General features: G+C 47.5%; 1 protein-coding gene across 6 annotated transcripts; it reads right to left on the reverse strand.

Annotated features, from left to right (window-relative positions):
- Positions 1 to 251: 251 nt before the first annotated feature.
- On the reverse strand, positions 252 to 23,586 carry ZBTB2 (zinc finger and BTB domain containing 2). 6 transcript variants are annotated; one of them, XM_047734895.1, is made up of 4 exons: positions 22,921 to 23,033; positions 12,059 to 12,134; positions 8,432 to 8,616; positions 252 to 3,063 (listed from the first exon to the last, which is right to left on the reverse strand). In XM_047734895.1, exons 3-4 carry the CDS (start codon positions 8,602 to 8,604, stop codon positions 1,692 to 1,694), a joined length of 1,545 nt encoding a protein of 514 aa, XP_047590851.1. In that variant the 5' UTR covers positions 8,605 to 8,616; positions 12,059 to 12,134; positions 22,921 to 23,033; the 3' UTR covers positions 252 to 1,691. The 6 variants fall into 6 exon arrangements, with proteins under 6 accessions (XP_047590851.1, XP_047590849.1, XP_047590850.1 ...); XM_047734893.1 differs by lacking the exons at positions 12,059 to 12,134; positions 22,921 to 23,033 and adding an exon at positions 23,457 to 23,586; XM_047734894.1 differs by lacking the exon at positions 12,059 to 12,134 and having other exon boundaries at positions 22,921 to 23,037.
- Between the last annotated feature and the right edge of the window lie 926 nt (positions 23,587 to 24,512).

Here is a 24,512-nt window from a genome sequence, read left to right on the forward strand (position 1 = left end):
CGATGCAGGGCTCGATCCCAGGACCCTGGGATCATGACCTGAGCCGAAGGCAGATGCTTTAACCCATTGAGCCACCCAGGCGCCCCCACTGTCTTCGTTTTATAGATGTAGAAAATGCCACTCAAGTGAGGGGACCTGCCCCAAGTTCTGCAGACAGAAAGGAGGTGCCACAAGGAGATGCCTCCTCGGCCCACGCCCCCCTCCCTGCATCTCTTTAGGTAGACAAAGTAATACACAGATACAATAAAATACCCATTTAATTAAATGTTTATTCAATGAAAGTGTGTATAAAAACTTACAAATCTGAGAACGCAACTATACATGAAACAGGATGACGGGATATTCGGTTTTAAACACATACGTACAGCACAGCTATGAACTGTTTGTTCTTCCCTTTTCCCTTCGGTCCTTATTTCTGGCTCCTGTTCTGTCCTGTCGGACCCATTCGGTTATTGGCCCAAGGAAAGATTAATGGACACATTTTACTGCTTTCAGGCCAATGGAGGCAATTTCAGGTATTCAAAGAACAGGAAAAAAAAATGTGGAGATGAAACAACAAAATCAAGCTTTTTTCCCCCAAACAGCAATTAGGTTTTTTTTTGTCCTGATTTTTTCTTTGCCATTTTTGGTGCTTCGATGAATGTTGCCGGGAAAGTGTTAGCATTAACGTTTAAAGTCATTAAAGTTACTGCATGCTTTGCCCACAGCCTTGCCTCGGAGATGCACTTTCCTGCATACGGACACGGATTTAAAGCAGCTGGTCGGTGCCAAAACGGATTTACCGCCGGCGGCTGCTGGAACGGCAGGTCGATTTCTATTCAGAAAGACAATCTACAGAATAATAGTACTCGCGAGTCTGATTTTTAAAACAACCAACAGATTTATCGGAAACGAAAACAGAGGATTTTGTTCTCGTCCAACTTTGAAAGAAGCCAGCAACTGGATAAGGCATGTGCGTTAATACACCTGTTTATCACAACTATCCACACATTTTCTCTTACAAACACACAAACTCACAGCTTTGTCATGTTTTATCCAAAAATTAAGATTGCCATCACATTATTACTTTTTCTCTTTTGTGTTTTGTTCAAGTAGATTTCTTAACGAATGATTTTCCTGGACTGGACATAATCTCAAAGGACGCATTCTGAAGTAAGACACCTGGAGGATACATACTACGAACATTTACTTGGGTTTAAAGTTTCCCCACACCTTCCAGATTTTTGCATAGTACAGAGCCCAGCAGAATCTCTAAGAAGCATGCTGTATTTTCTGCCGTTTTCCGAGAAGGAAGACTTATTACCCAGGGAAAGTCATAATTTTAGCTTACCAAATTGTATTCTAGTTGTTTTGTTTTGTTGTATACCCTTCATTAGTTGCAAGTCTGCTTTTAAATAATCTAAAACGTCTCAAAATCTATTTTGAGTTTATAAGTACTACTGCCCATTATCTCTCCAATATCCCCTGACTCGAAGTAAATAGGTTCCAGGTTTATAATGCACAAAGCCTCTGCGGAGGAAGGGCTGGGGACAGGGAGGCGGTGGGGAGGGCGGAGGGACCGGGGACCTGTTGGTATCATGCCACGGAGAACTACAGTTCTGAATTGGGAAGTGGGGTGGGGCGGGGCGGGGGGGTGGGAGAGGAGACCGTCTCTGTAAAAATGACAGTTTTTTAAAAAAGGTAAGTCACATTCAGTCTAACAACACTGTTTCCTGCTCCTTTTTGATGGAGGCTAACACTGGGTGGTCGGGTTCCGTGACTTCCGAGTCCGCGCTGCCCAGGAGGATGGACCGCCCCTCGTCCAGGGCGAAAACGTCCGAGTTCTGGTTCTGGCACGAGTGTTTCACCACCTCATTGGGCGTTGAGAAGGTTTTGTCGCACAAGTTGCACTTGTAGGGCTTGTTGGTCTGCACCAGCATGTTGTCCATCTGACTGCCCTCCTCGAACGTGCAGAGCTCCAGAGTCTGCTTGTCCACCATGGTGTAGGTGTCCATGCTCTGGTTGAGGCACACGTGCCGCGCCGCCTGGTTGGCCCTGCAGAAGCTCTTGTCGCAGGTGCTGCACTTGAAGGGCTTGCCCGTGTGTATGTACATGTGCTCCCTCCAGTGGCTCTTCTGGATGAACTTGCGGCCGCAGATGGTGCACTCGTACTTGCGCCGCTTCACCTCGCGCTCCTGGTCCGCCTGCTCCAGGTTGTCGATGTCCGCGATGTCCGAGGGCGGCGGCGTCTCCGAGTGCGGCTGCCCGTCGATGATGGGCGAGTCGGAGATGTGCTGCAGCTCGCTGTCGCTGATCATCCCGGCCTCGGGCACCTCCATGGCGTCCTTCCCCAGGTCGGGGGCGTTGCTGCAGAGAGACAGGGGCCCCCGGCTGTCGCCGGGCTGGCCGGACGTGAACGGGACACCCGTGTGGATCTGGAGGTGCTCCCGCAGGCTGCTGCGCAGCGTGAAGCGCCGGCCGCACAGGTGGCAGGCGTAGTACTTGGGGAAGCTCCCGTTCCTCTTCATGATGCTCGGCTTCACGTGGGCGATGGTGAGGGCCGCCGGCTGTTCGTCCGAGGACGAGGCCTCCAGGTTGGTCTCCTCCCCGGGAGGCGGGGGAGGCACGGGCGTGGAAACGAGTTCCGGGGACAGCGAGGTCTGCAGCGGGTCCGAGGGAGTCAGGTGCGTCCGAGTCACCGGGGCCAGGTTGGAAGGCAGCTGGGACAGCTGGGAGGCCTCCGGCGCCTGCTCCTGGCTCACCCGGGACGGCTGCGGCCGCGCTTCCCGCCCCAGCTTCTCGGGGGCAGAGGCAATCTTGGTGGCTTGTCGCAACTGGTGGTCTGCGATCTGAATGCCGTACAGGGAAGAAGCCAGCGGGAAAACTTGGTCGGGGTGAGAAAAGGCGCCCTGGCTGGCCAGGCTGGCTTCCTGGATCAGCGGGTAGGCGTGCAGAAACTTGATCCCCTGTTCCAATCGAACGGGATCGATGAGCTGGGGTGCCATCTTGCCGGTGTACATCAGATGTAAGAGATAGCTGAAGATATCCGGCTGGATGTCGGTTGGTTTCAAACGGACACACTCACTGCAAGAGACAGCGGGGACAGTCTGTAAGTAAATGTCAGCCCAGGTCTCCAGGGAGAACATGATCTCTGGAGAAAAAAGGGGGCAACTTTTAAAGGCAAATGAAACCAGAGCATTTCCCCTTTCTTACAGTGTTTCATGAAAAGGAATACTCAGGGGAGAGAACTGGAACCCATGTAATTTCATGGTGTTAAGAACAGACAGAGACAATAAATGTATTTGCAAGGATGAGAAGGAAAAAGTTCACGTTAAGCAAATATGGTATCTTAACTCCTAGATTCTTGAAGCAGTTTTTTTTCTCCTCAGAGTCTACATGAACTTCTATCACATTGTATTTTTAGACAGAACTCTGAGAGTTCTATATAAAAAAACTTTTGTGTTTTGTGCGGAGGATCTATTGCTTCTCCGTCTGAAAGTGGCCTGTGACCCGGACATGGTTAAGAGCCGCTGACCTGGCAGAGCTTTGGCTAAGAGTCTATGATTTTCTATTGATCCAATGCCATCCAGAGCTCAGCAGGAGATCTTTTAAGGCAAATCAAACAATCTACCTGGTGAGAAAGTTTCTTCATTTGTAAAACAACACGGGGGAGCAGGGCTAGCATGAACAAGCGCTAGGAGCCACACGACAAAAGTGAGAGAAAAATAAAACCTAATTCTGTTGGTGCTCTGAACTCTCTGATCTGCCCTCCCCCCTAGGAAGGTATGGGGGAGCATTCTAGCTCTAATGGGGTCAGATCACCTTCCCAGTATTGCTAGACTGCAGTAAAAAGCGGTTTCAGGACAACTCCCTTACTTACCAAACGTAAATACCGCTGCCTTTACAGGCATTATCTCATTAAACTCCATTCATTCTCATTTTCCAGCTAAGGGACGGAGGCTCAAAGAGATTCATGCCTTGCTCAGTATCAGAGTTCGAAGAGGGATTTATATCTCGGTCTCAATCCAAACCCATGACACCAAAATTGTTTAGAGCATGAAAGCAATCCTGTGTAGTGGTTCAGGCAGATGTGACTGTTCCTATCTGACAGATCTGGAAACTGAGAGCCCAAAAAGTTAAGTGATTTATCTGAGGCCCCTAAAGCAGCTAGTGTTTGCCTCATTCCAGAAACATCATTCTGATCAAGCAGCTTTAATCAAGCAGTCCCGAAGAGCTCTTCCTAAACCATCACTAATGACAGCAATTCTAATGCATTAAAAGCAATGACTGTATCTATAAAGCATGAGGTGTGTGCTGTATGTCCACTGAGTGAATATATTCTACAGACAATGCATTTTCAATTTCAAGGACAGCTTCCTTGAATGCCTTTAGAATGTATAATCATTTTTAAAAATGGATGAGTTATTTAATCAGGTTCTTACAATGTATAATCATTTTTGATTATACCACTTCTTACTCTTGTAACTCTTTTTGTCTCCTTTAGCCGTTTATCTTATCGATATATGTTTTTCAACATGCTAAAAAAAAGTCACAGGATACATGCTCTTCCAAATTTAACATTTTATTCTATTTTTTAAAAGAGTGACTTTAATAGCAATTTGTGACAGGCCAGATTTGAGGAATTCCTGTCTTGCTATCAATGCGTGTATATTTCAAGATGACTGCATACAAGTAATCATGTGAAAAGTGTCTGCCTACAAAGTATGGAAGTCAAAGACTAAAGATTATGCATAGAAACTAGCAGCACTTTGATGGCAGAAAGAAGAGAGTTTCTGTGACTCTTTTTTAAAAAAGATAGATCACTCATTTTCCTTTGGAGTCTTTTTATAAGTGGTCTTCCTTTCGAGCACAGGGTGAGTGCCGACAATACTGTGTGTACACTAGAATACATTTCAGGGGCTCTAGGGAAGTTCAATATTCAAAACAAAGCTTCAGGGATCATGTGTGGGGAAGAATACTTTAGTCAGGTAAACAGTCACCTCCAAAACAGAGAACTGGGAAACCATAGGCCTTCGGAGATGCGAAGTACTCCCAGGAGTTCACAGGCACCTTTGTTCTGCCGGAAGGGTATGTTCCCACAGGCAAAAGAGAAAGCAAGCTCCCCTCTGCCTCGCAAAAAGAGAAGAGAAGGGTCGAAGTCCCAAGGAGGGCTATGTTTTTTAGCATCTGTGATCGGTAAGTACCAAGTGGGGCCCCTTTCCATCAAAGATTTGTTGTCAGTTTTATGATTTTCCCTTATTTGTTACTATATAGGTTGTCCTCTGTCTACTGTCAGTGATGGGTGGTTACTGAGCAGAGCTCAGGTTTTAAAGAACTGTGTGCAATCTCTGAAGGCAAAGAATAAACTGGGCTGGGAGACCCTGCCAGACTGGAGGGAGAAGGAATCCGAAGGGACCCACAGGGCTGGAGAGAAACCACCAGGGAGAGGGAGGCCTCTGGGATTCAACGCCAGTGCCTAGGGCCCCAGGAGGTTCCCAGAAACCAATTATCTTGATTTCTCGATTTTATTTTTTTTTTTTCTTAAAGCAGAAGAACACAGGCACACATACACACATAGAAACACTTAAAAAAAAAAGTTATTTAAAAAAGTTCCTTAGGTCACATTCCAGCAATTTCCATTCTTGACTGCTCCCCTCCCAGCTAGACCTCTCTGCTTGCCATGGGCCAGACTTTGGTCATTTCCCAGTCCTTCCGGAAGGACACAGCTCCCCACAAGATAATTACACCTACATGGTTTGGTCTGTAGGTGTCTGCTGGAGACACTTTTACAGGAAAAATAAGGTTTTGGCACAGCCACAAGCCCTTTGTGCAAACTTTCACAGGAATTGTCATTTTTAATCTTTCCTTCACTGGAATCTCAAAGGGAAAAAGGGGCTTAAAGAACCTTAGAAATAATTAATTTAACATAATGTTCTACCTCGCTCAGGAGGTTGTGCTTAGCCAGACCTGCCTCTCTGCAGTCTGGGGAACTCTTGTGTTTGCCGTCCTGTGAGATTCACAACCCAGTCACTTCCAGGGCTGCACACGAGACAGAGACATCTAGTGGTACTACAGACAATAGAACACTCTTAAACCAAGTGTGAAAAACCTGTATTCTCAGTCCACCTTCTGGGTAATCAGGTGGCAGCTCATAGCACCTGACAAAGAAGGCCCTGGTTTGAAAGGCTGCCTCTGGCCTTTGCCCCCTGTTTGCTTCGTCTCAGAGAAAAGAACATTGGGGACTCCGATCTACACAGATACCACAATTCCTTTTTTACAAAGGCATTTAAACTGCTCTCCACTTAAGTTTCTTGAATCTATTTAAAACTCATTAAACTGGGGCGCCTGGGTGGCTCAGTGGGTTAAGCCTTTGCCTTTGGCTCAGGACATGATCTCAGGATCCTGGGATCGAGCCCTATATCGGGCTCTCTGCTCAGCAGGGAGCCTGCTTCCCTCCTCTCTCTGCCTGCCTCTCTGCCTACTTGTGATCTCTGTCAAATAAATAAATAGAAAATCTTAAAACTCATTAAACTGTATTTTTTTACTCCTCAAAATGAAAATCTTTCCCCCTCAAGACAAATTAACTCATTGTGTTGAAACTTCTAAGCAAGTCTCTGACAATGAGATAAAAGGGAACGTCCTTAGTGTTGCAGGACAAAGCAACCTCTGCTCGCCACTATCCATCTTCTTCACCCATTCTGCTCCTCCAGACACTTAACTAGTGGCCATTATGTACAAATACCCAAACTTTACACTGGGCATCCACAAAGCTTGGTCAAACCTGGTCTCTGCCCTCAGGAAACTTACAAATGAAGGGGGTGGGGAGAGAGAAGTCCACGGAGAACAATACAAGGAAAATGTGCTGATCTTGTAAAGGGGCAGAAAGTGCTGTGAAATGTGAGAGAGGAAGAGACGGCTTTGGATCACTGTGGGGAGGGGTCGCAGAAGAGGTGAGGGGGAGCCGGGCTCGGGGACTGGGCATGATGGCCAAGTAGGGTGGCCAAGCAGGCTGCAGCCTTTGGGCCTTGAAAGAGAAGCAGGAATCTGTGTGCTGTTTTGATGTGCGACAGACGGCCTCGAGGTTTCTGATCCAAGCAGTACACTCTGGACTAGGTTTCTGATCAAAGGCGTCCTACAATCACAGCGCTTGCTCGCTGTTCAGGAATATTCATCTGACAGGAATGATTAGGAAACGGGAGAAGGTAAGAAGGGGAAGGAAAGGGCTAATGCAAAAGGGACTGTGAGGGAAACGTGAATGGGGGCGGGACCAAGAAAATGGGGTTTTAGAGCGATTTTAAGTGCGGGTTACTTGGAGATAAATAGGGAAGGACCTGGGAAGGCCTAACTCAGCTTCAGACACGCTGATACTCCATTCTACCCCTCGAGCAGCCAGCCTCGCAGCCTTGGGAAGCAGAGTTCCGGACGCAGAGAAAGGTTAAGGCCAGAGTTGTAAACTTGCGGCTTCCAGCAGAGGCCCAATCCAGAAGAAACCAGCTCCCCAGGAGAGCGCACAGGGAAAGAAGCACGGAGAGCTCCAGACTAAAACTCAGCAGACTCTCAGAAGGCTCCTGTCCAGAGGGCAGGAAAACAGGGAACGTTCTGCATTATCAAAGTGCAGCTGATGCAGTGTGGCCAAGGACAAGGACGCCAGAGGCTGAGAAGAGCCGCGGTTTTGATGAAGAGGTGACCTTAGAGAAATGATTTCAGTAGAGATGGAGCACAGACCACAATGTCTCCAGAGAGGAGGGGTCAAGGGGGTAGGGGGGAGCACCAGCAAGGCTGTGGCTCGCCCTCTGAACACCTTCACCATGAGATAAAGGAGAAGGTGCCCCACAGCACAGTCAAGGTACCTGGGATGTTGATCCTGCAGCGGCTCGGATGTGGGGGCAGTGCACAGTGAAAAGGACAGAACGGAGAGTAAGAGGTCGGATCTGTAGCCTGAGAGTTGGAGGAAGACCACTTTTCCTTAGAGGGTCCTTTTCTCCAAGATGGGAGAGATGAGAAGGAAAGATCAAAGATGCTGAGATTGGGATGTGTTAAGAGAGAAAAGAAGGGAACTGGGGAATTCATGGCCTCAAGCTTCTCACTAGACTGGCAGATAAGGATAAAAATAGGGAAAGGAGTGGGGGCTGCCTGGGGGCCCAGGGCTGGAGGAGTGGGAGCGAGGGAATCAGGCTGCCACTGCCCATCCTGAGGGTCGGGGTCAGCTAGCCAGGGTACTGGGCGTGGAGGGGCTGCCGGCAGCTCAAAGGTCCATGGAAGTGTGAGTAACCAAGATGGGCAAGGGGGCAAGTGAGGTCATGAGGGAAAACTGGGCGCCCAGGGGCCTAGGATTCCAGGGAGAGGAGGTGAGCCCCATGGTCTGGATGGGCTAAGAGCAGGTGCAGAGGGGAAGAGGGCCATGAAGTTCAGCGTCTACAGTCATTAGATTATTATCAACCACGTTAGTTACCTGGTCTGATGGACAAACAACATCTTAAAGTAATTGGAGAATGAAGCAAGAACTGATTTGTGTGCCTTGAAGTACACATCGCCGATGGCAACCGTGCAGTCACACAGGAAACCAAACTCTCGCTGAGCGTTTAACTGTTGCAGAAGAATAAGTCCATGGTTGGCCAAATCCATTTTTTTAAAAATCTGCAAAGCAAACAATTTTTTTTTTTAAGAAAGGTGATTCACAAGTAAGTATGTGTCCGTTATAGTCACCAATAGTAATGACCATAGCTAAAAAGTCATGCTAACAACGTGACACCAGTTCGCTCATTCCACCTCCATGGCCGCCCTGGGAGTCAGCTGCTCTGTCTTCACTCCCATTTCACAGATGATGGCATTTACAGCGAGGTGGGAGATTACGTGGTCTGCCCAAGTTTACACAGATGTGAGTGGGGGAGCCGAGCTGGGAAATGAACTCGGCTGTCTGCGCTCTAGACAGCAAATGTCCCCAGATCAGTTAGTCTTTTAGTTTACGACTCCAAATGCAAATTCTAAATGACCTGTCTACTAGAACTTGTCAAATCTTCCATAGAGATCAGTAAATTAAGGTGCTCCACAGGGCGCGGGGTGGTGGTGGGGGGGACACACAGCAGAGTAGGGTGAAGATCTCACCAAACTGGGGCCATTTTCCAGCTCCTGCCCTGGGGACAGGACTGCCCCTGGCGGGGATAACAGAACATGCCCGTTATTGCCCTGGACACCTGTGCTCATGGAGGGAGGAAGTGGGATGGCATCCTCTTCCCTTTTTTGTGAATGAGGTATTGGGCTTTGAGAGGTGTAAATAAGTTTGCCCAGGCCATCAAGCTAGAAGGCAGGGGAGCCAAAATTTAAATCCCATTGTTCTGACTCCAGATTCTAAGGTCTTCACCCTAGCAAAGCACTGGGTCTGAATCAGCTGTAGAGGAGCAGAACTGCCTCTAAAGGAGGTAGCTCGGCACATCAGCAGGCTGCTCCTTTCCTGCCAAGAGCATTTCTAACAGCCTACTACACACAGATCAGCGTTATACTTAACAGTAGACTCAGTGTTACCAAGAGCGAATGCCTTCTAAGATTGCCAACAAGGCAAGGATGCCCACTCTCATCACCGAACATAGTACTGGAAGTTTGAGTTCGTGCAATAAAGCAAGAAAGGAAATAAAAGGCATACAGAGAGGAAAGAGAGAACCAAAGCTGTCCCTCTTTCCAGATGACATGGTTGTTACCTAGAAAATCCCAAGGAATCTACCAAAAAAAAAAAAAAACAAAAAAAAAAACAAAAAAAAAACTCCTGGAACTAACAAGCGAGTCTGGCACCACCACAGGGAGGCTACAAGATAAACATGTGAAAGTTAACTGTAATTCTGTATACTAAGTTTGAACCTGTGGACACTGAAATTAGAAATATAACACCATTACAATCACTTAAAATGTTAAAATACATAGATTGTCGATCTAAGCAAACATGTATAGGACTTGTATGTTGAAGAGTCTGAAACGCTGAAGAAAGAAATCAAAGAATATTTAAAGAAATGGAAAGATACACTGTATTTATGGTTAGGAAAATCCAACATAGCACAAACAAATTTTTCCCAAGTCAGCATACAGGTTTGACAAAATTCTTATCAAAATTCTCGCAAGGTTTTTTTTTTTTTGTAGACATAGATAAGAATATTCTGAAATGCATCATGGAAAGCCAAAGGAACCAGAAGAGCTAAAATAATTTTTTTAAAGATTTTATTTATTTGACAGACAGAGGTCACAAGGAGGCAGAGAGGCAGGCAGAGAGAGGGGGAAGCAGGCTCCCCGCTGAGCAGAGAGCCCGATGCAGGGCTCGATCCCAAGACCCTGGGATCATGACCTGAGCTGAAGGCAGAGGCTTCACCCACTGAGCCACCCAGGTGCCCCACTAAAATAATTTCTAAAACGAATATTAAAGTGGGATAAATCAGTCTGATTTCAAGATGCATCGAACAGGTAAGCATTCAAGACAGCAAGGTCCTGTCGAAGGGATAAACATACAGACTAGGAAACAGACTGAGAACCCAGCAGTGGAGCCACGTAAATATGCACAACTGATGTGGACGAAGGCCCAAAAGCATTTCAACTCCTCCAGTTCAGTGGAGGAAGAACAATCTTTTCAACAAATGGTGCTAGATCAGCTGGACTCCCATTAGGGGAAAAAAAAAGAAAGAAAGAAAAACACGTCATCAAAGTTTCATACTTTACATAAAAATTAACTCAAAATGAATCACAGACTCAGAAGTAAACACCAAACTATAACTTTTGTGAAAAAATGGGAGAAAAGCTTAGGGATCTAGGGTTAGATGCAGAACTTCTATACTGAACATGAAAAGTATAATCCGTAAAAGGAGAAACTGATTATGCCGGATTTCATCAAAATTAAGAATTTTTGTTCGTGAAAGAAAATGAAGGAAAGAGAAGAAAGGGGATGAAAAGACAAGGTAAAGACCAGGAGAAAATACCGGAAAACCTCTGCAAATCTTTGACAGAAGACAGGTATATAGAATACATAAAGAATTCTCAAACTTCAACAGGGAAAAAAAATATAACTAGACAACAGGCAATGGACTAGAAGATACATTTCACCACAGAGGCTATGCAGATGGTGAATAAAGACTTGAAAAGAGCTTCAGCCTCGTTGGTGACTGGGGAAAAGCAAATTAAGACCACGGTGAGGGTTCATTATATATCTACCAAAATGGCCAAAGTAGAAAATAACGGCAACACCAGACGCTGGCCACGACCGAGCTGGACCGCTCGAACTCGGCCGGGGAGAAGGTGAAGAGTGCAGCCACTCTGGAAAAGCAGTTTCTTAAAAACTCAGTATGCAAGTACCGTCCCACCCAGCAACAGGGCTCGTGGACACATCTGAGAGAATGGAAACCTACGTTCGCACTGAAACCTATGCGTGGACGTCCACAGCAGCTTTACACCTAACAGCCCCAAACTAGAAACAGCCCAGATGTCCTTGGGTGGGTGAACAGTGAAGCACGTGGTATGCCCACGCCCCAGGAAACCACACAGCCAGTTCAGGACACATGAACTACCGCTACGTGTACAGAGCAAGGCGGGTGCTTCTGTGGAGTGAAAAAAGCCAATCCCCAAAGGTCACACGCTCTATGATGCTACGGCTGTAACATTCTCGAAAATCAGAGGAGCAGAGAACAGATTAGTGACGGGAGGCGAGGGGAGCAGGAGGGAAATGGGTTCGCTACAGAAGGACAACACGAGGGATCCTTGGGACAGGAATGTTCTGCAGCTCAACTGTATCAGCGTCAGCACCCTGGTTGTGATGTGGACTACAGTTCAGCGAGAAGTTTCCATCAGAGGAAACTCGGCAAAGGCTTATGCGATCTCTCTTACTTCTTGCAATTACATGTATGTCTGTAGTTATCTCAAAATAAAAAGGAAAAGGAAAAAAAGACAATCCCACCACACATTAACTAATTAGCCAGATTTAAAAAGAAAGGGGTAATAACGATGACACTTAAGTGCAGAACTGGGAAAGCTACTGTGAAGGATGCATTATCAGTAAGCTTTAGAAACAAAACAGAACAAAACAAACCAGACCCGTGGCAATTCTTACTCAGCTGGTACTGAACTCCCCACTCTCCTTCCTGTGCTAGGCATGATCTGGCAGATTCAGAATTAACAAGTGTGACCTAAAAGAAAAGAAGGAAATGGAATAATACTTTGAGAGGCCAATCAGGTCACAGAGCAAGGATCAAGGATGTCCAGTGTCACGTTTTCTACCAAGAGCTGTCTCCAAGTAGGAAAGGCAGGCGGGCCACCCAAGCTAGCAGCAGTCTGGGTACAGAGACCCGGACCGCAGGCTCATTTATACGTCCACATCCCTGGGATGGATCAGGACCCTCGTTCCCCCAGGATTTTCGGTGCAGATAGGAGAAGTGAGAGCACTCAGAGGAGGAAAGGGAGACAGAAACAAGGTGCGAGGTTCAGGATGAAAACACGAGTTGGTGCCTGTGTGCAGGGTAATGGGGATTACACAGAAACATCACTCTAACCTGACCGCCCCCATGGTATACCATTAGAACCCTGTTGGCTGTAAAGTGCCAGCATACTTCCTTTTTCCATCTTACCAACCAGCCTTTTTCTACAAAGAAGCCTAACACCCCCTGAGAACACCCTGCTCTGAGCTGCTTTTCCTGCGCTTTGTCTCTGAGCCCATTCCCCTTATGCCTAGGCGGCTCTGGCTATCCCTTCACTGACAGCAGCTCTGAGTATGAGAACACATGACTGTTTATTCCCAGATGATAATGACAAGAGTGGCTCTTACTGATGGAGTGTTTACCACTGACCATTCGTTTCCATACAGTCTTTATTTAATTGCGCATGAACTTATCTGTGGTATTGCTATGCAGATTTTATAACGGGGGGAAAAAGGCTGAGAGGTCAGCAGGATAGACTCCGTAGGCGTTAGAAGTGAGATTTAAGCAGGGTTGTCTGGTTTGTTGGTACGCACTATGCATGAGTGTATTTAAAATCAATCGGAAACATTATTTTTATTGCTGCTTTTGAGCATACGTACTTGTGATAAGACATTTCAACTCACAGACGCACAGTTGGGAGCTGTCCAGCCATCCTCCCCCCGCCCCGTTTCTCCACACTCTGCCAGCACGGGGGTGGGTGGGTGGGTGGTGGTGGTACCCCTTCTTAAAGAATCATTGCCAAATCCATTCTCATTTTCTTACCTTCTGTGGATTTAGTGATGAGAGGAAGTATATTTTTATGCTTATTGATCATTTATATTTCCTCTTGTATCTCTTCATGAGCTCTGCTCGGTTTTCTATCAGGTTGTCTTTTTCTTATCGATCTGTAAAACCCTTGGTATATGATAAAAATGAGCCCTTTAAACATGTAAGTCGCTAACATTTCTCGTACTTTCTTTTGATTTTGTTTTACAGAGATTTGTGACATACAGTTTTACGTTGTAATGTCATCAAACTTATCAATATTTTACAGGATTTTGAAGTTTTTGTTCTTACAGTAAAAATCTTGATATAGCAAGAGGTAGAGCTCTTTCTCATTCCACAAACAGCCCAAGGTGAGTATTTTTTTTCAGCCCGTAAGAATGGAAAAAATGGAAAAAGAATGAAAAAAAAAAAAAAAAAAACCAAACCGTGAAATGTTTCTTTTTTAATCGGGGTCTATCAGTTATTTTAGAATCTTGAGGGGCACCTGGGTGGCTCAGTGGGTTAAGCCTATGCCTTCGGATTAGATAATCTTCTCAGGGTCTTGGAATGGAGCCCTGCATGGGCTCTCCGCTCAGCAGGGAGCCTGTTCCCCCTCTCTCTCTGCCTGACTCTCTGCCTACTTGTGATCTCTCTCTCTCCGTCAAATAAATAAATAAATAAAATCTTAAAAAAAAATAAAAAAAAATTAGAATCTCGAATTAGAGATTTCCCATTTGACCCAGAATAGGAAACATACTGAACGGGTCTTTCACACAGAGAGGGAAGAACACATGTAGAGGAGTCTCACGGATGTGAAAAAAGCCAAACGAGAGGAGGAATCATGGAAAGAACGAGTCTTCTGTTCAAAATGTATATAGGGAAGACAAAACTTTGCATAGATAAATTTTTAAAATCTCACTTTGGACACCCAGAAAAGCTTTCTGAGGGAGAAAAATCAGAACCAACCCAGACCTCCCCTCGAGTCTGGCACATGTGAATGAGTCTGAGAAAATGGGGTGGAGGGGCCCCCAGCCTGGATTCCATGAGAAGGGCAGCTCGGGCAGTGCCCCCTGCCCCTGCCCAGTCGACAGCACCCCCTTGTCCTAAACCTCCTTTTGTCATCACAGCCCCTTCAGAGCTGTTTCCACTCAGCCTGTGCTGTGCAGGCTGAGGCCACAGCATCTTCATGGGGGGCTCTGCTTGAGGCCACCCCCCTTGGAAATGGAAGTCCGCTCCTTGCTTCCTACCTCCCGTCCACGGCTCACGCGTGCACCGCTCCTGCCCCGTGCACTGAGACAGCTCAGCCAAGATCATCGAGGACCTCTGCTCCCCAGCCCCCAGACTGAACTACTCGACCTCTCTGCGGCATTTATACCCTTCCTCCTGCTCCATAAATACTGTCTCGGGCTCCGAGGCCGCTGTGCTCTGGTTTTCTCTCACCTCTGGCTGTTCTATTTTAATCTCCACCAAGGATTCCTCTTTTGCTGATGCTCCTTTGCCTTGACCACAGCCTAATTCTCCTTCTGTGGACTCTCTGTGGGGATCCAGTCCACTCCCACTGGGCCATCCCAAACGACCCCTCAATTCAGAACAGGAAAAACATTTCAAATCCCCTTTCCCCTCACCCCCATTTCCTCCAAAGGACACTAAAAGCCATGGCCACAAACCCCTTCTTTCCGCACCCCCTGCCGAGTGCATGGCACCACCATCCATCTCTCGACCAAGCCAGGAATCTCAATTCCCCCTTTCTTGGCCCCACTTCCCTCATTCTACAGTCGGTCACTCACGGCCCACCAACTTCAGCTTCTTATCCCATCCCTGAGCTCTGCCTCCCTACACATCTCTCCAGGTTCCGGCTCTAGCTCTTGAATCCAACCACACAGAATAGCCAGAGGGCTCTTTCCAAAGGGCAAATCTGATGTTCCTATCCTGCTTAAAATTCTCCTGTGATTCCCTACTTCCTTTAGTATGAAACCCAAAGTTTTCAGCACAGCTTACCAGTCCTCCGTGGCCCAACCCTGCCTAACTCTGCACAACATGGTCTCGTGCTGATGGAAACTAATGGTTTCCAGACTTTTGGATTTTACAGGCCTACTAAAAACCAGCCAACCAACCTTGAAACTAAGGGTCCAAAAGGGTATCGTTCTCTATTTTTCAAGAAAAGACATAAAACGTTCACACACCCAGTAGGGATGGGGGACTTCTAAGTGTACACGGGCAGGAAGAACATAAGGTCCGAACACCTTTCTAGAGGAAGGGCTGTTGGCACTATATTCAGTATATGGAAGAAAAATGTTCTAATGCAAAAAAAAGTACAACATAAAATTTTACTTTATGACATTAAGTTGTGCCTAACTGTTTCCTTGACAAGATTATCATTTGATGATCTTCACAAAATGATCAAGTAAAACTTGTTCTGAAATGCAAGCATCACTAAAAGCCCAATTTCACCTGAGTCTATGGATGGTAATGGGGACAAAATTATGTTATTTCACTCACTTTGGAAATGCTGGATGAGCTGAGCTAAGCTGAAGAAGGGCATCTTTCTTTATAACCAGAAGGTCCTGAAGCCCAGGCCATTCTTGGGCTCCCAGCCATCTGCAACTCTCACTGCTCAGAGTCCGTTCTCTCCAGGCTGAGCCCAGCACCGGATCTCTACTCCCACTGTCAGGACTGGGGGCCTGTTTGAACGGGGTCTTAGAAACTCTACGCTGGACCTTCAAACATGCCACTTCCAGAGGGACCCACCACTTACTGCCTCCTCTTTCCCCTCGGTCCCCAACCCTACTTGTCCCCTGCAGAATTTCCCTGACCCTCAAGATCAGGAGGCCCTCCTTGCCTCTGGAACATCGGTGAACATTCTAGTTTACACTGTGTCTGCCTGATGCTTCCCAAAAACGCATCACTGGGTCTGAGTTATCACTTATTACTTTATTTCACATACTAGCGTATTGTCTGGTGTTCAGTATTTGTTAAAAAAAAAAATTAAGAAACTCTAGGTTCAGAGAGAAGAATCTTGAGTTCTTGGCCCCTGACTAGCTGGGTGATGTGGGATAAGAGCTGAATTTCTATTTATCTTAGATTAACCTAAAAAGTTCACATCACATTTAAAGGGAGCTATTTTTGATTTTTAAATGTCATTTTGTGTTTCTTCATGCTAACAATTAAGTTCTGAACAGTGCTTTCTATTTTACAGTCATCTTTACACTCATCTTTACACTCATCATTTAATCCCCAATAACACCACGATGTATCATTTTGTCACTCTTCAGTATGAATTATGATATGAATAACCACAGCTTTAATAATAAATGACCACTTATTATGTGCCAAGGACCAACCACCCTCTTTCCAGCAGAAATCTACTGGACTTAGGAAGTTAAGTGACTTGCCCACATGTAGTCCCGCTCTGAAGCTGCAGATCTGGGGAGTAGTCATACATCCGTCGAGCGCTTTCAGAGCTGCCAGGTATAGTGCTCACAATGGCATGGAGAGTACAGAGTTCGAGGGTAGAAATCAAAGAAGTACACAAATTTACAAAATTAAAATTTATCATGAAACTGGGGTCTAATTTTGGGGGCTGGAGATCAGGGAAGGGTTTTGTGAGGAAATGCCAGTTAAGTAGATATCTGGAGAGTAAGAAGAGTCAACTGGGCAAAGATGGGAGTGTTCCAGGCTGAGGGGAAGCATCTGCAAAGGCCCTAAGACAGGAGGGAGTAAGATGCAGCTGAGGAACTGGGACAAGGTCCCTATGACTGAAGGTCAAACAGCCGGAAACGGAGGAGGTGAGGCAAAGTTGGAGAGTCAGGTCTTCTTAAGGGTTTTGGTCCGTATCTGAAAAGCAATGGGAGCCACCGAGGGGATTTCACAGGGTGAGCGATCGGATGGCTGCCCTGCAGAGCTAAACCAAATTTGACTGAGGAGTGAAGAGGCAGGTGAGGGCAGACCTGCCGGAAGTGGTGAGAGGGGAGACATTTCTGTGGTCTAGAAGAGGTGACAAAAGTAGGTGGTGGCGATCTGGATGGGATTTGAAAGGTAGTTGGAAGATAAAAACTCAACAGAGCTGGTGGTGAACTGGATGGAGGAGGGCGGGGGAAATCGATGTGTTCAAGAGAACTCCTACTAGATTTCTCGCTTGTGTAACTAGAAAGATCATGGGGACTCCCGCCAGGAGAGAGAACACGGGCAAAGAGCCAGCTTTGTGGGGAAGACCGTGAGGTTATGTTGGGAGGTGGTGGGACGGTGGATACTTCTGAGACAACCAAGTAGAGGTGTGCAGTACGCATGGTGACTGTACCGGTCTGGAGTCCTGAGTCCCCGCCACGATTTATGCCGGAGAGTCTTTGGAGAAGCTGGGTGTATCTGACTCCAACCTTGAATCACTACATGACAGTTCACAGAGGTCACAACTGCAAACAGGAGTCAAGTGAATTCTGGTCTAATGGGTGTAAATTTCACACGCTTTCCTCTGCACTACTTGGCTCCAGAGGTCAGTCTCCGGAGTTCCTAGTACTCCCAGTCACAGAGGGCTGCCATGAAATCGTGACAAGAAACTGACATAAACGTCACATAAACGTGACAAGAAACCTACATAAAGCCCCTGATCATTTAAAACTGTACAAAGAACTTAAAAAAAAAACAAACCAAAAAACTAAATTCAAAAAAATCATTTGTCTTTCTTAAATCAGAATAGTGAGCAGAAAGGCGCGGAGGGAAAAATAGAGATGGGGGAGGGGAGGCAATTCTCCTTTTTTTAAGATTTTATTTTTAAGTAATCTCTACACCCAACATGGGGCTGGAACTCACAACCCAGAGATCAAGAGTCACATGCTCTATGGAATGAGCCAGCCAAGTGCCCCGAGGGGAAGTAATCTTAAAAGTGGGTTTTCATTGAATGCCTTCTTTATACATGTATATGCGTACAAAGTTGTTTTTTTCTTCTTTTTAACTTAAGCAAATTCAGAGACTGCGAGATACATGTTGAAACATGTCAAAAGCACTTTTCAGAGCTAAATATAAATGACCACTTGTGTAATTTAATGCTTCACCACTGTTTTCCACACTGATAAAGCGGTACTGCCTAGAGGTCAAGGGCTTTTGCCTCCAGCTGGCAGCCCAGGTGGCGCTGATACTTCCGTGCAAGTTACTTATCCTTTGGAGGTGCAGCTGAATGGGACAATATCATAGTATATTTTGACAACCCAATTTCCTCCTACATTGTCAGTATAAGAAGAGGAGACCAAAACAGCGTTTGGGAATTGATGACTCACTTTTTAAAGATAATAGCTCTCCTAAGATACTAAATACCACTTAGACTACCCATTTGGAGGGCACTAAAAGGGTCCTCTAAAGTCCTTAATTTTATTTAAGTGAAGCATAAATGAACACTGTAATGCACAGGACACATCAGTAACAGAAAAAGCACTACCCAAAAGTAAGATTGATTCTTTCAAGTAGCTCAGACCACTTACCAGGATGAAAAAACTGCTTTTTCAATTAGTATTATTAATAATTAATATTTAGGGCCTATAAAGTAAACCTGAATGAGGCTGGCCATTTGAATATTAATGTTTTTAAACTGTATCTCAAAGCTAGGAAATGTGTCTTAATCAGTTGTGGTGACAATTTGATGCATTGTTCATAACATTAGTCAATCCTCTTCCATTGTAATTAGAAAAAGGTGGGACATAAACTAATCAATAGCACGTATTTTGACTTTGAAAACCACGGGATTTGTAAGAGGTTGTCTTTTCAATTACAGGTTGCTGACGTTAACTTTGGAATTAGTTTTTAATTTCTAAGTGAAGGTCAGAAGGAGGCAGTTCCGGGACAGTTTGTGTCAAGGAGAACCAAGTCAGAGGTTTATGGCTAATGGAGCTGATATTAAAGTGAGAATTCTTTTTTTTTTTTTTTTTAAAGCTATGAAGAGAAACATCTGTGATTCCAATTCTTTTTTTTTTTTTTTTTTAAGATTTTATTTATTTATTTGACAGAGAGAGATCACAAGCAGGCAGAGAGGCAGGCAGAGAGAGAGAGAGGAGGAAGCGGGCTCCCTGCTGAGCAGAAAGCCCGATATGGGGCTCGAACCCAGGACCTGGGATCATGACCTGAGCCGAAGGCAGCGGCTTAACCCACTGAGCCACCCAGGCGCCCCTAAAGTGAGAATTCTAAAGGCATTATGCTATAATCAACTTTAAGGAAACCTACATATGATCACATAGCAAAATTTAAAAACCTAATCTAATTTGCTATTTTTACAAATTTCTTTAACAGAAGAAGATGGGATTCTGCATTTACTCTACTTCTCCATTTAGTTTGTTGTGATAACTGTTTTGGTTGAGCACTCAAGAAAACCCAACCTCACCCACAGATGTAGTTGGCAAAAGAAATGTATTAATAGCTTTTCCAGGAAACTGTGGATATTTTTCTTTGATACTACACCAAAACCTGCTAAGTCGTAGTTTCTTGAAGGTTAGCAGTTTGATCTAAAAATACATAACGAATGAAAATTTTCCTACTCTCTTCCAGTAAAATTCATTACTCTAGCTTGCACTTTGAACGGATCTTTTACCCATGCATGGTTTTTGTGAACATCCCCCACGGGTCACTGGAAAATGTCAGCTCGGTGAGTTATGCAGTGGATCTTTCCAACGTTGACACATTTTGTCAACAGCTAAAAAGTCCAACAACATCTTACCATTATTATAAAATTGTTTTGACTTTTTTTTTTTTTAATTGCTTTGACTTTATGGAACCCTGAGGGAGTCCTGGAGATTCAGAAGAGTGTGCAGACCACACTCAGACAACCCCAACCCCTGCTCAGAAGCACTAGGAGGCTCAGAGAATCTAAGAAGACCGGTGTGATGTGGAACACAACCACGCATTGAAACCTTTCTCAGATGACTCTGAAAGCTTTCTTGAAGTGAGAAAGTCTTAGGATGCGTACCTCATTCATGTGAGCTGGGAATTATGGGTTTGAGCATAAATACAGCCTCTAACTTGGCCTTATAACATAGGAAAAAATGGTCCTGAACTGTCTTGGACTGCCAACTTTAAGTATTCTGTGGCTACTGATTCCATCTCTTACTGGCATATTAGCGTTGTAAAACACTCTTATTTACTATTGACTCACAGTAGTATTTTAATTATTTAAGTTTAATTTGGTAACAAAATTGTAACTCATATACTTGGGCATAAATAAAGCCTAGAAAATGTTCTGATGCTTAGAATGTTTACAATTTTTTTTTTCTTCAGGAAAATAAAAATTCTCAATTCCCTTTTGGGTTTTTAGAGCCCTGCTTTGCAACTGCAAGGAGGTAGGAAAAGGGATAAATTCCCATTTCTGCTGTGTGCATTCTGAAATTCATGGCAGTCTCCAGCAGACCAGCTGGAACCAGGCTGGAACCACACCACTTGCTCAACGTTTCAACTTTAACTTCAGGGAAAAAAGTCAGTGGGACTAGGGATCAAGCACCAGGACAGTTAAGAAGACAGGGCAGAAAAGTCTCCCAGCTCCAAAGCCATTCCCACGTCAATGCCACTTATGAGCCTTGAAGGCTTCCTTCACTTTCTACCTCCGTGTCAGGGCTTCTCAAGCTGGGAATGCGTATCCGCGTACACAGGACATGCAGTGTTCACAAGGAGCATCTATCTTAGAGGATTAAGGTGAATACAATTTTATATTTTATATAATTTTTGTATTACAAAAGAGGAGATCTTTGGGGACAATGCAAAGTTCCTATTAATCATTATGATAGAGAAGAAAATGTCATTGTGGCAGCTTTTATTCTGTGGCCTAAAAGGTGCCCCTGTTTACTGTGCTGCTGGATTATTTCAGTGCAAGTCTGCAGAGCACCATTTACTTACACCCTCTTCGAGAGAAGCTTTAAAACTGGCAAGTGGTTGGACTATACACTACAACAAAGCTTCAAGGGTGATTTATTTGCCACCCTTCAAAGGATTCCTTCACTACTATTTGTGGCACTTACTACCCCTGGTATAAATTGTGCTTTGGGATCTTACCATGGTCTCAATAAGAAGTCAATTCTTTGGCTAGAAAATAAACTTCTATAAACCACCAATTTATTAACTGAGAAATGCCCAGCTTAAAGGAATATGGAACTTTTTCTTAATAATTACATTTTAACAGTTTGAAAACACCCTGGATATACACCAAGGTTATTTAGAATGCAAATGAAATCTACTTTTTTAACAGTTAATGTCGGTTTGTAATAAATCACAGAAATGAGCATTTATGATGTCTTAGTTCTGATTTTCTTTTAAAGTTTCAGGCCTCTCCAACTAAAATGCTAGTGCAGGGTTCCCTCCGGGTCTACGTGGAGGTCTGTCCTAGAAAGGACAGGGCAGCCCATTTAAGGGAACCCTGAGCACCCCTAAATTCTGTATAAGCCCGTAATTCTGACCTTTTTTATGCTTTATTTTACTGAAACAATACCCTATTAAAATGAATAGAATTGAGACTTATACACTAAGTGGGTCCATTGTATTTGATGGAGAGCAAATAACACTGCAGCCAATGGGGGGGGGGGGTTGATTCCCTAAGGCATCATTAGTTGAGCAGTTGCGAGTTCTTGCAGTAAATGGCCTAGCATTAACAATCTGCATTTTCACCCTGCCCACTTTTTTGCCTGCTCAGCTACCCTTGCTTTATCGCCCCCCTTTCACTACCAGAAAAGGTCCTTGCTTCCTAAGCACCTCTCTATCTTTGCAGTATCTTTGCAGCCTGTTTAAAAATCATCGGTTTGGGGCTTCTGTTACACCGGAAAAACGTCTCGGGCCCTGGAAACAGCCTCCGAGCCCCCAGACTCCCCTTCTCGGAGCCCTCCGGGGTGGGAGGGCAGCGCGGGCTCGGGGCGCAGCACCGAGGCCGGCCCACGCCCCAAGGCAAAGCAGCCAGAAACCACAGCGCAGCACCGAGCTAACCTCGGCCTCAGCCGAGGCGCACATCGGCAACGGAGCGGAAGCCGGAGGCTGCCGGCCCAGCGTGCCCACACCCGCGGCCCGGGCCGCAGCGGTCCACCCGGGCGGCGCCCAGAGAGGCCTACATCTGCCCCGACCGCAGGCGAGCGGCCCAACGGCCGCCCAGTCCTGCTTCGCCCCGCCCCGCCCCGTCCCGGGGGGCGGGGGCCCGGCCGAGGGCGGGGCCGGCCAGACCGGCGGGGGCCCGACGGGTCCCGGCGCCGCGCACCTCGGCCCCGCCCCCATCCCCGAGGGGCTGGGAGGAGGGGAGGGGAGGGGAAGGGAGGGGCGACGCACTCTGGCCGCGCCGCACGCTCTCCGCTTCCCTCAGTCCTGCGTGCGCGCGCGCGCTCGCCCCAAGTCCCGCGGAGTTTAACACAATGCCGACGCCTACGCCGTGCGCAACGCCCCGGCTGGCGCAACAGCTCCGGCGCCGGGGGCGGGGGGGGGGTGGTCAGACAGGGCGAGGGGAAGAGCGCGCGCGAGAGCCGAAGACAGCGCGAGACCCGAGGAGGCCGGAAGCGCGCGTGCGCGCCCCCGCCCGCGAGCGGGGAGGCGGAGCCGCAGCAGTAGCGGCAGCAGCTGTAGGAGCCGCTGCAGCTGGGAGAAGCGCCAGAGAGGCCGGGCCTGCTCCGGTCGGACCGGATCCCTCCCCTCCCCCTCCCTCTCCGCTCCCCTCCCCCAAACCCACTTCCGCAGCTCGCGGCCTTGCCGCCGAAGAAGCAACAGCGGCAGCAGCAGGAGGCGGCGGCGAGGCGTCGGAAGGATTACGCACCTGACGGGCCCGCCTCTCAGGGCTCCAGCGCGGGACGCTCACCGGCCGCCGCCGCTCGGGACGCACTTCGCGGTGGCGGCGAGAAGGGAGGGACCGGCAACGGGGAACGGAACGCGAATCGCCCCCCTCCCCTTCCTCCCTCCCTCCCTCCGATCCGCCGCCCGCCCTCTCGGCTTCCGTCCCCTCCCCCTCCCGCAAAGCCCCGGATGGAGCCGCCGCCGACTCGCCGCCGCCTGGCTCCGGGGGATGGTTTTGTCAGGCGGCCAGAGCCCCGGCGCCAGGCGCAGCCGCCACCGCCCCCGCGGGGCGCCCCTGCCCTCGCTTCCCAGAACTGGGTCCCCGTGTGGTCGGGGCCCTCCGCCTGCCTTCACCCGGAGCCCCGGGACGGGGGTCATTCGTCTTCTTTGTTGCCACCGTTGGTGCCGGAACCGTTTGCGAGCTCCGGTGGCCCCCGCCCCCCCTCCGCCTTCCCGGAGCCCGGGTCGGGGGCGGCACGTGGGCACCGGCCCCGGGAGGTGGAGGCGTTGCGCGCTTACCTGTCGCCGGTGCTGCTGCGGCGGGGGGTGTGGAGGAGGCACCGCTGGGCAGCCTTGGCCGTGCTCTCCCCGCCGCCGCCGCCTCTGCCTCTCGCTGCTGCTGCTGCTGCTGCTGCCGCCGCGGTCGGTGTCTCCGGCGCGGCGGCGGCGGCGGCGGCGGGGCTTTTCCTGTCCGGTTACGTTAAGGTCACATGACCGAGAGAGCGGAGCGACTAGTGCAAAGAGGCTGAGAGCGGCTCCCGCCGGGGGGGAGAGGCGGCGAGAGAGCAGTGGCGGCAAGAGCCCCCTCCGCCCCCCCAGCCGCCTCCCCTCCCCCCGCCCGCCTCCGCCTCCTGCTGCTCTGCCGCCGCCGCCGCCGCCGCCTGCAGCACTAACTACACTGCCGCTCCCACCCAGGCTCCGCTCTGCTCCAGCCAAACTTCTGCAAACCATGTGCAGCCGAGGCGAGGAAACTTCTCTCCACCTATTGGGGCTGGAGGCTTGAGTCACAAGCCCCATGTTTACATAAAGTGTTTAGGTAGGACAATCCTGGAGATGCTCCGGGAAGGGATGCAGAACCGCTCGGATCCGTCTGCAAGCTTCTGCTTGACATCTCTTGGCCATTATCTTTGTCCCTTTATTTCCCGTGTGTCTTAAGTTTTCATCTTAAGACTTGAAATGAGTGGACTTGAGAGTCAAGGAGAAACTTGTAAATCACTAATACCTTTCTGTCATCAGTGGAATTGGAAAAGTCATTCCGAAGTAGATAACGTCAGTTTGTGCTGTGTATAGAGGTACAAGTTCTTCCTTACAGACTAGTTGAGTGTGATGACGGACGTTTGTTAGTATTGAACTTGATGCTTATTTCAGTAATTGTGGTTTAGTTTATGAGGCGTTGGTCCAAGAAAAAATCAGTTTGCAAAGCATGTTTGTTACTTAAGCACAATTTACTTTCCTGTTAAGTTTTGGTCTCTGAGGCACTGTTAGATTGGATTTAGGGTTGGCCATTCTGTTAAATTTGGAAGTCCAGAAACAGGTTCCATGGCAAGCAGGGGACTTGGATTCTCTGGTGGTCAT

Source organism: Lutra lutra, chromosome 6 (genome assembly GCF_902655055.1).
Source record: "Lutra lutra chromosome 6, mLutLut1.2, whole genome shotgun sequence".
Taxonomy (NCBI): Eukaryota; Metazoa; Chordata; class Mammalia; order Carnivora; family Mustelidae; genus Lutra; species Lutra lutra.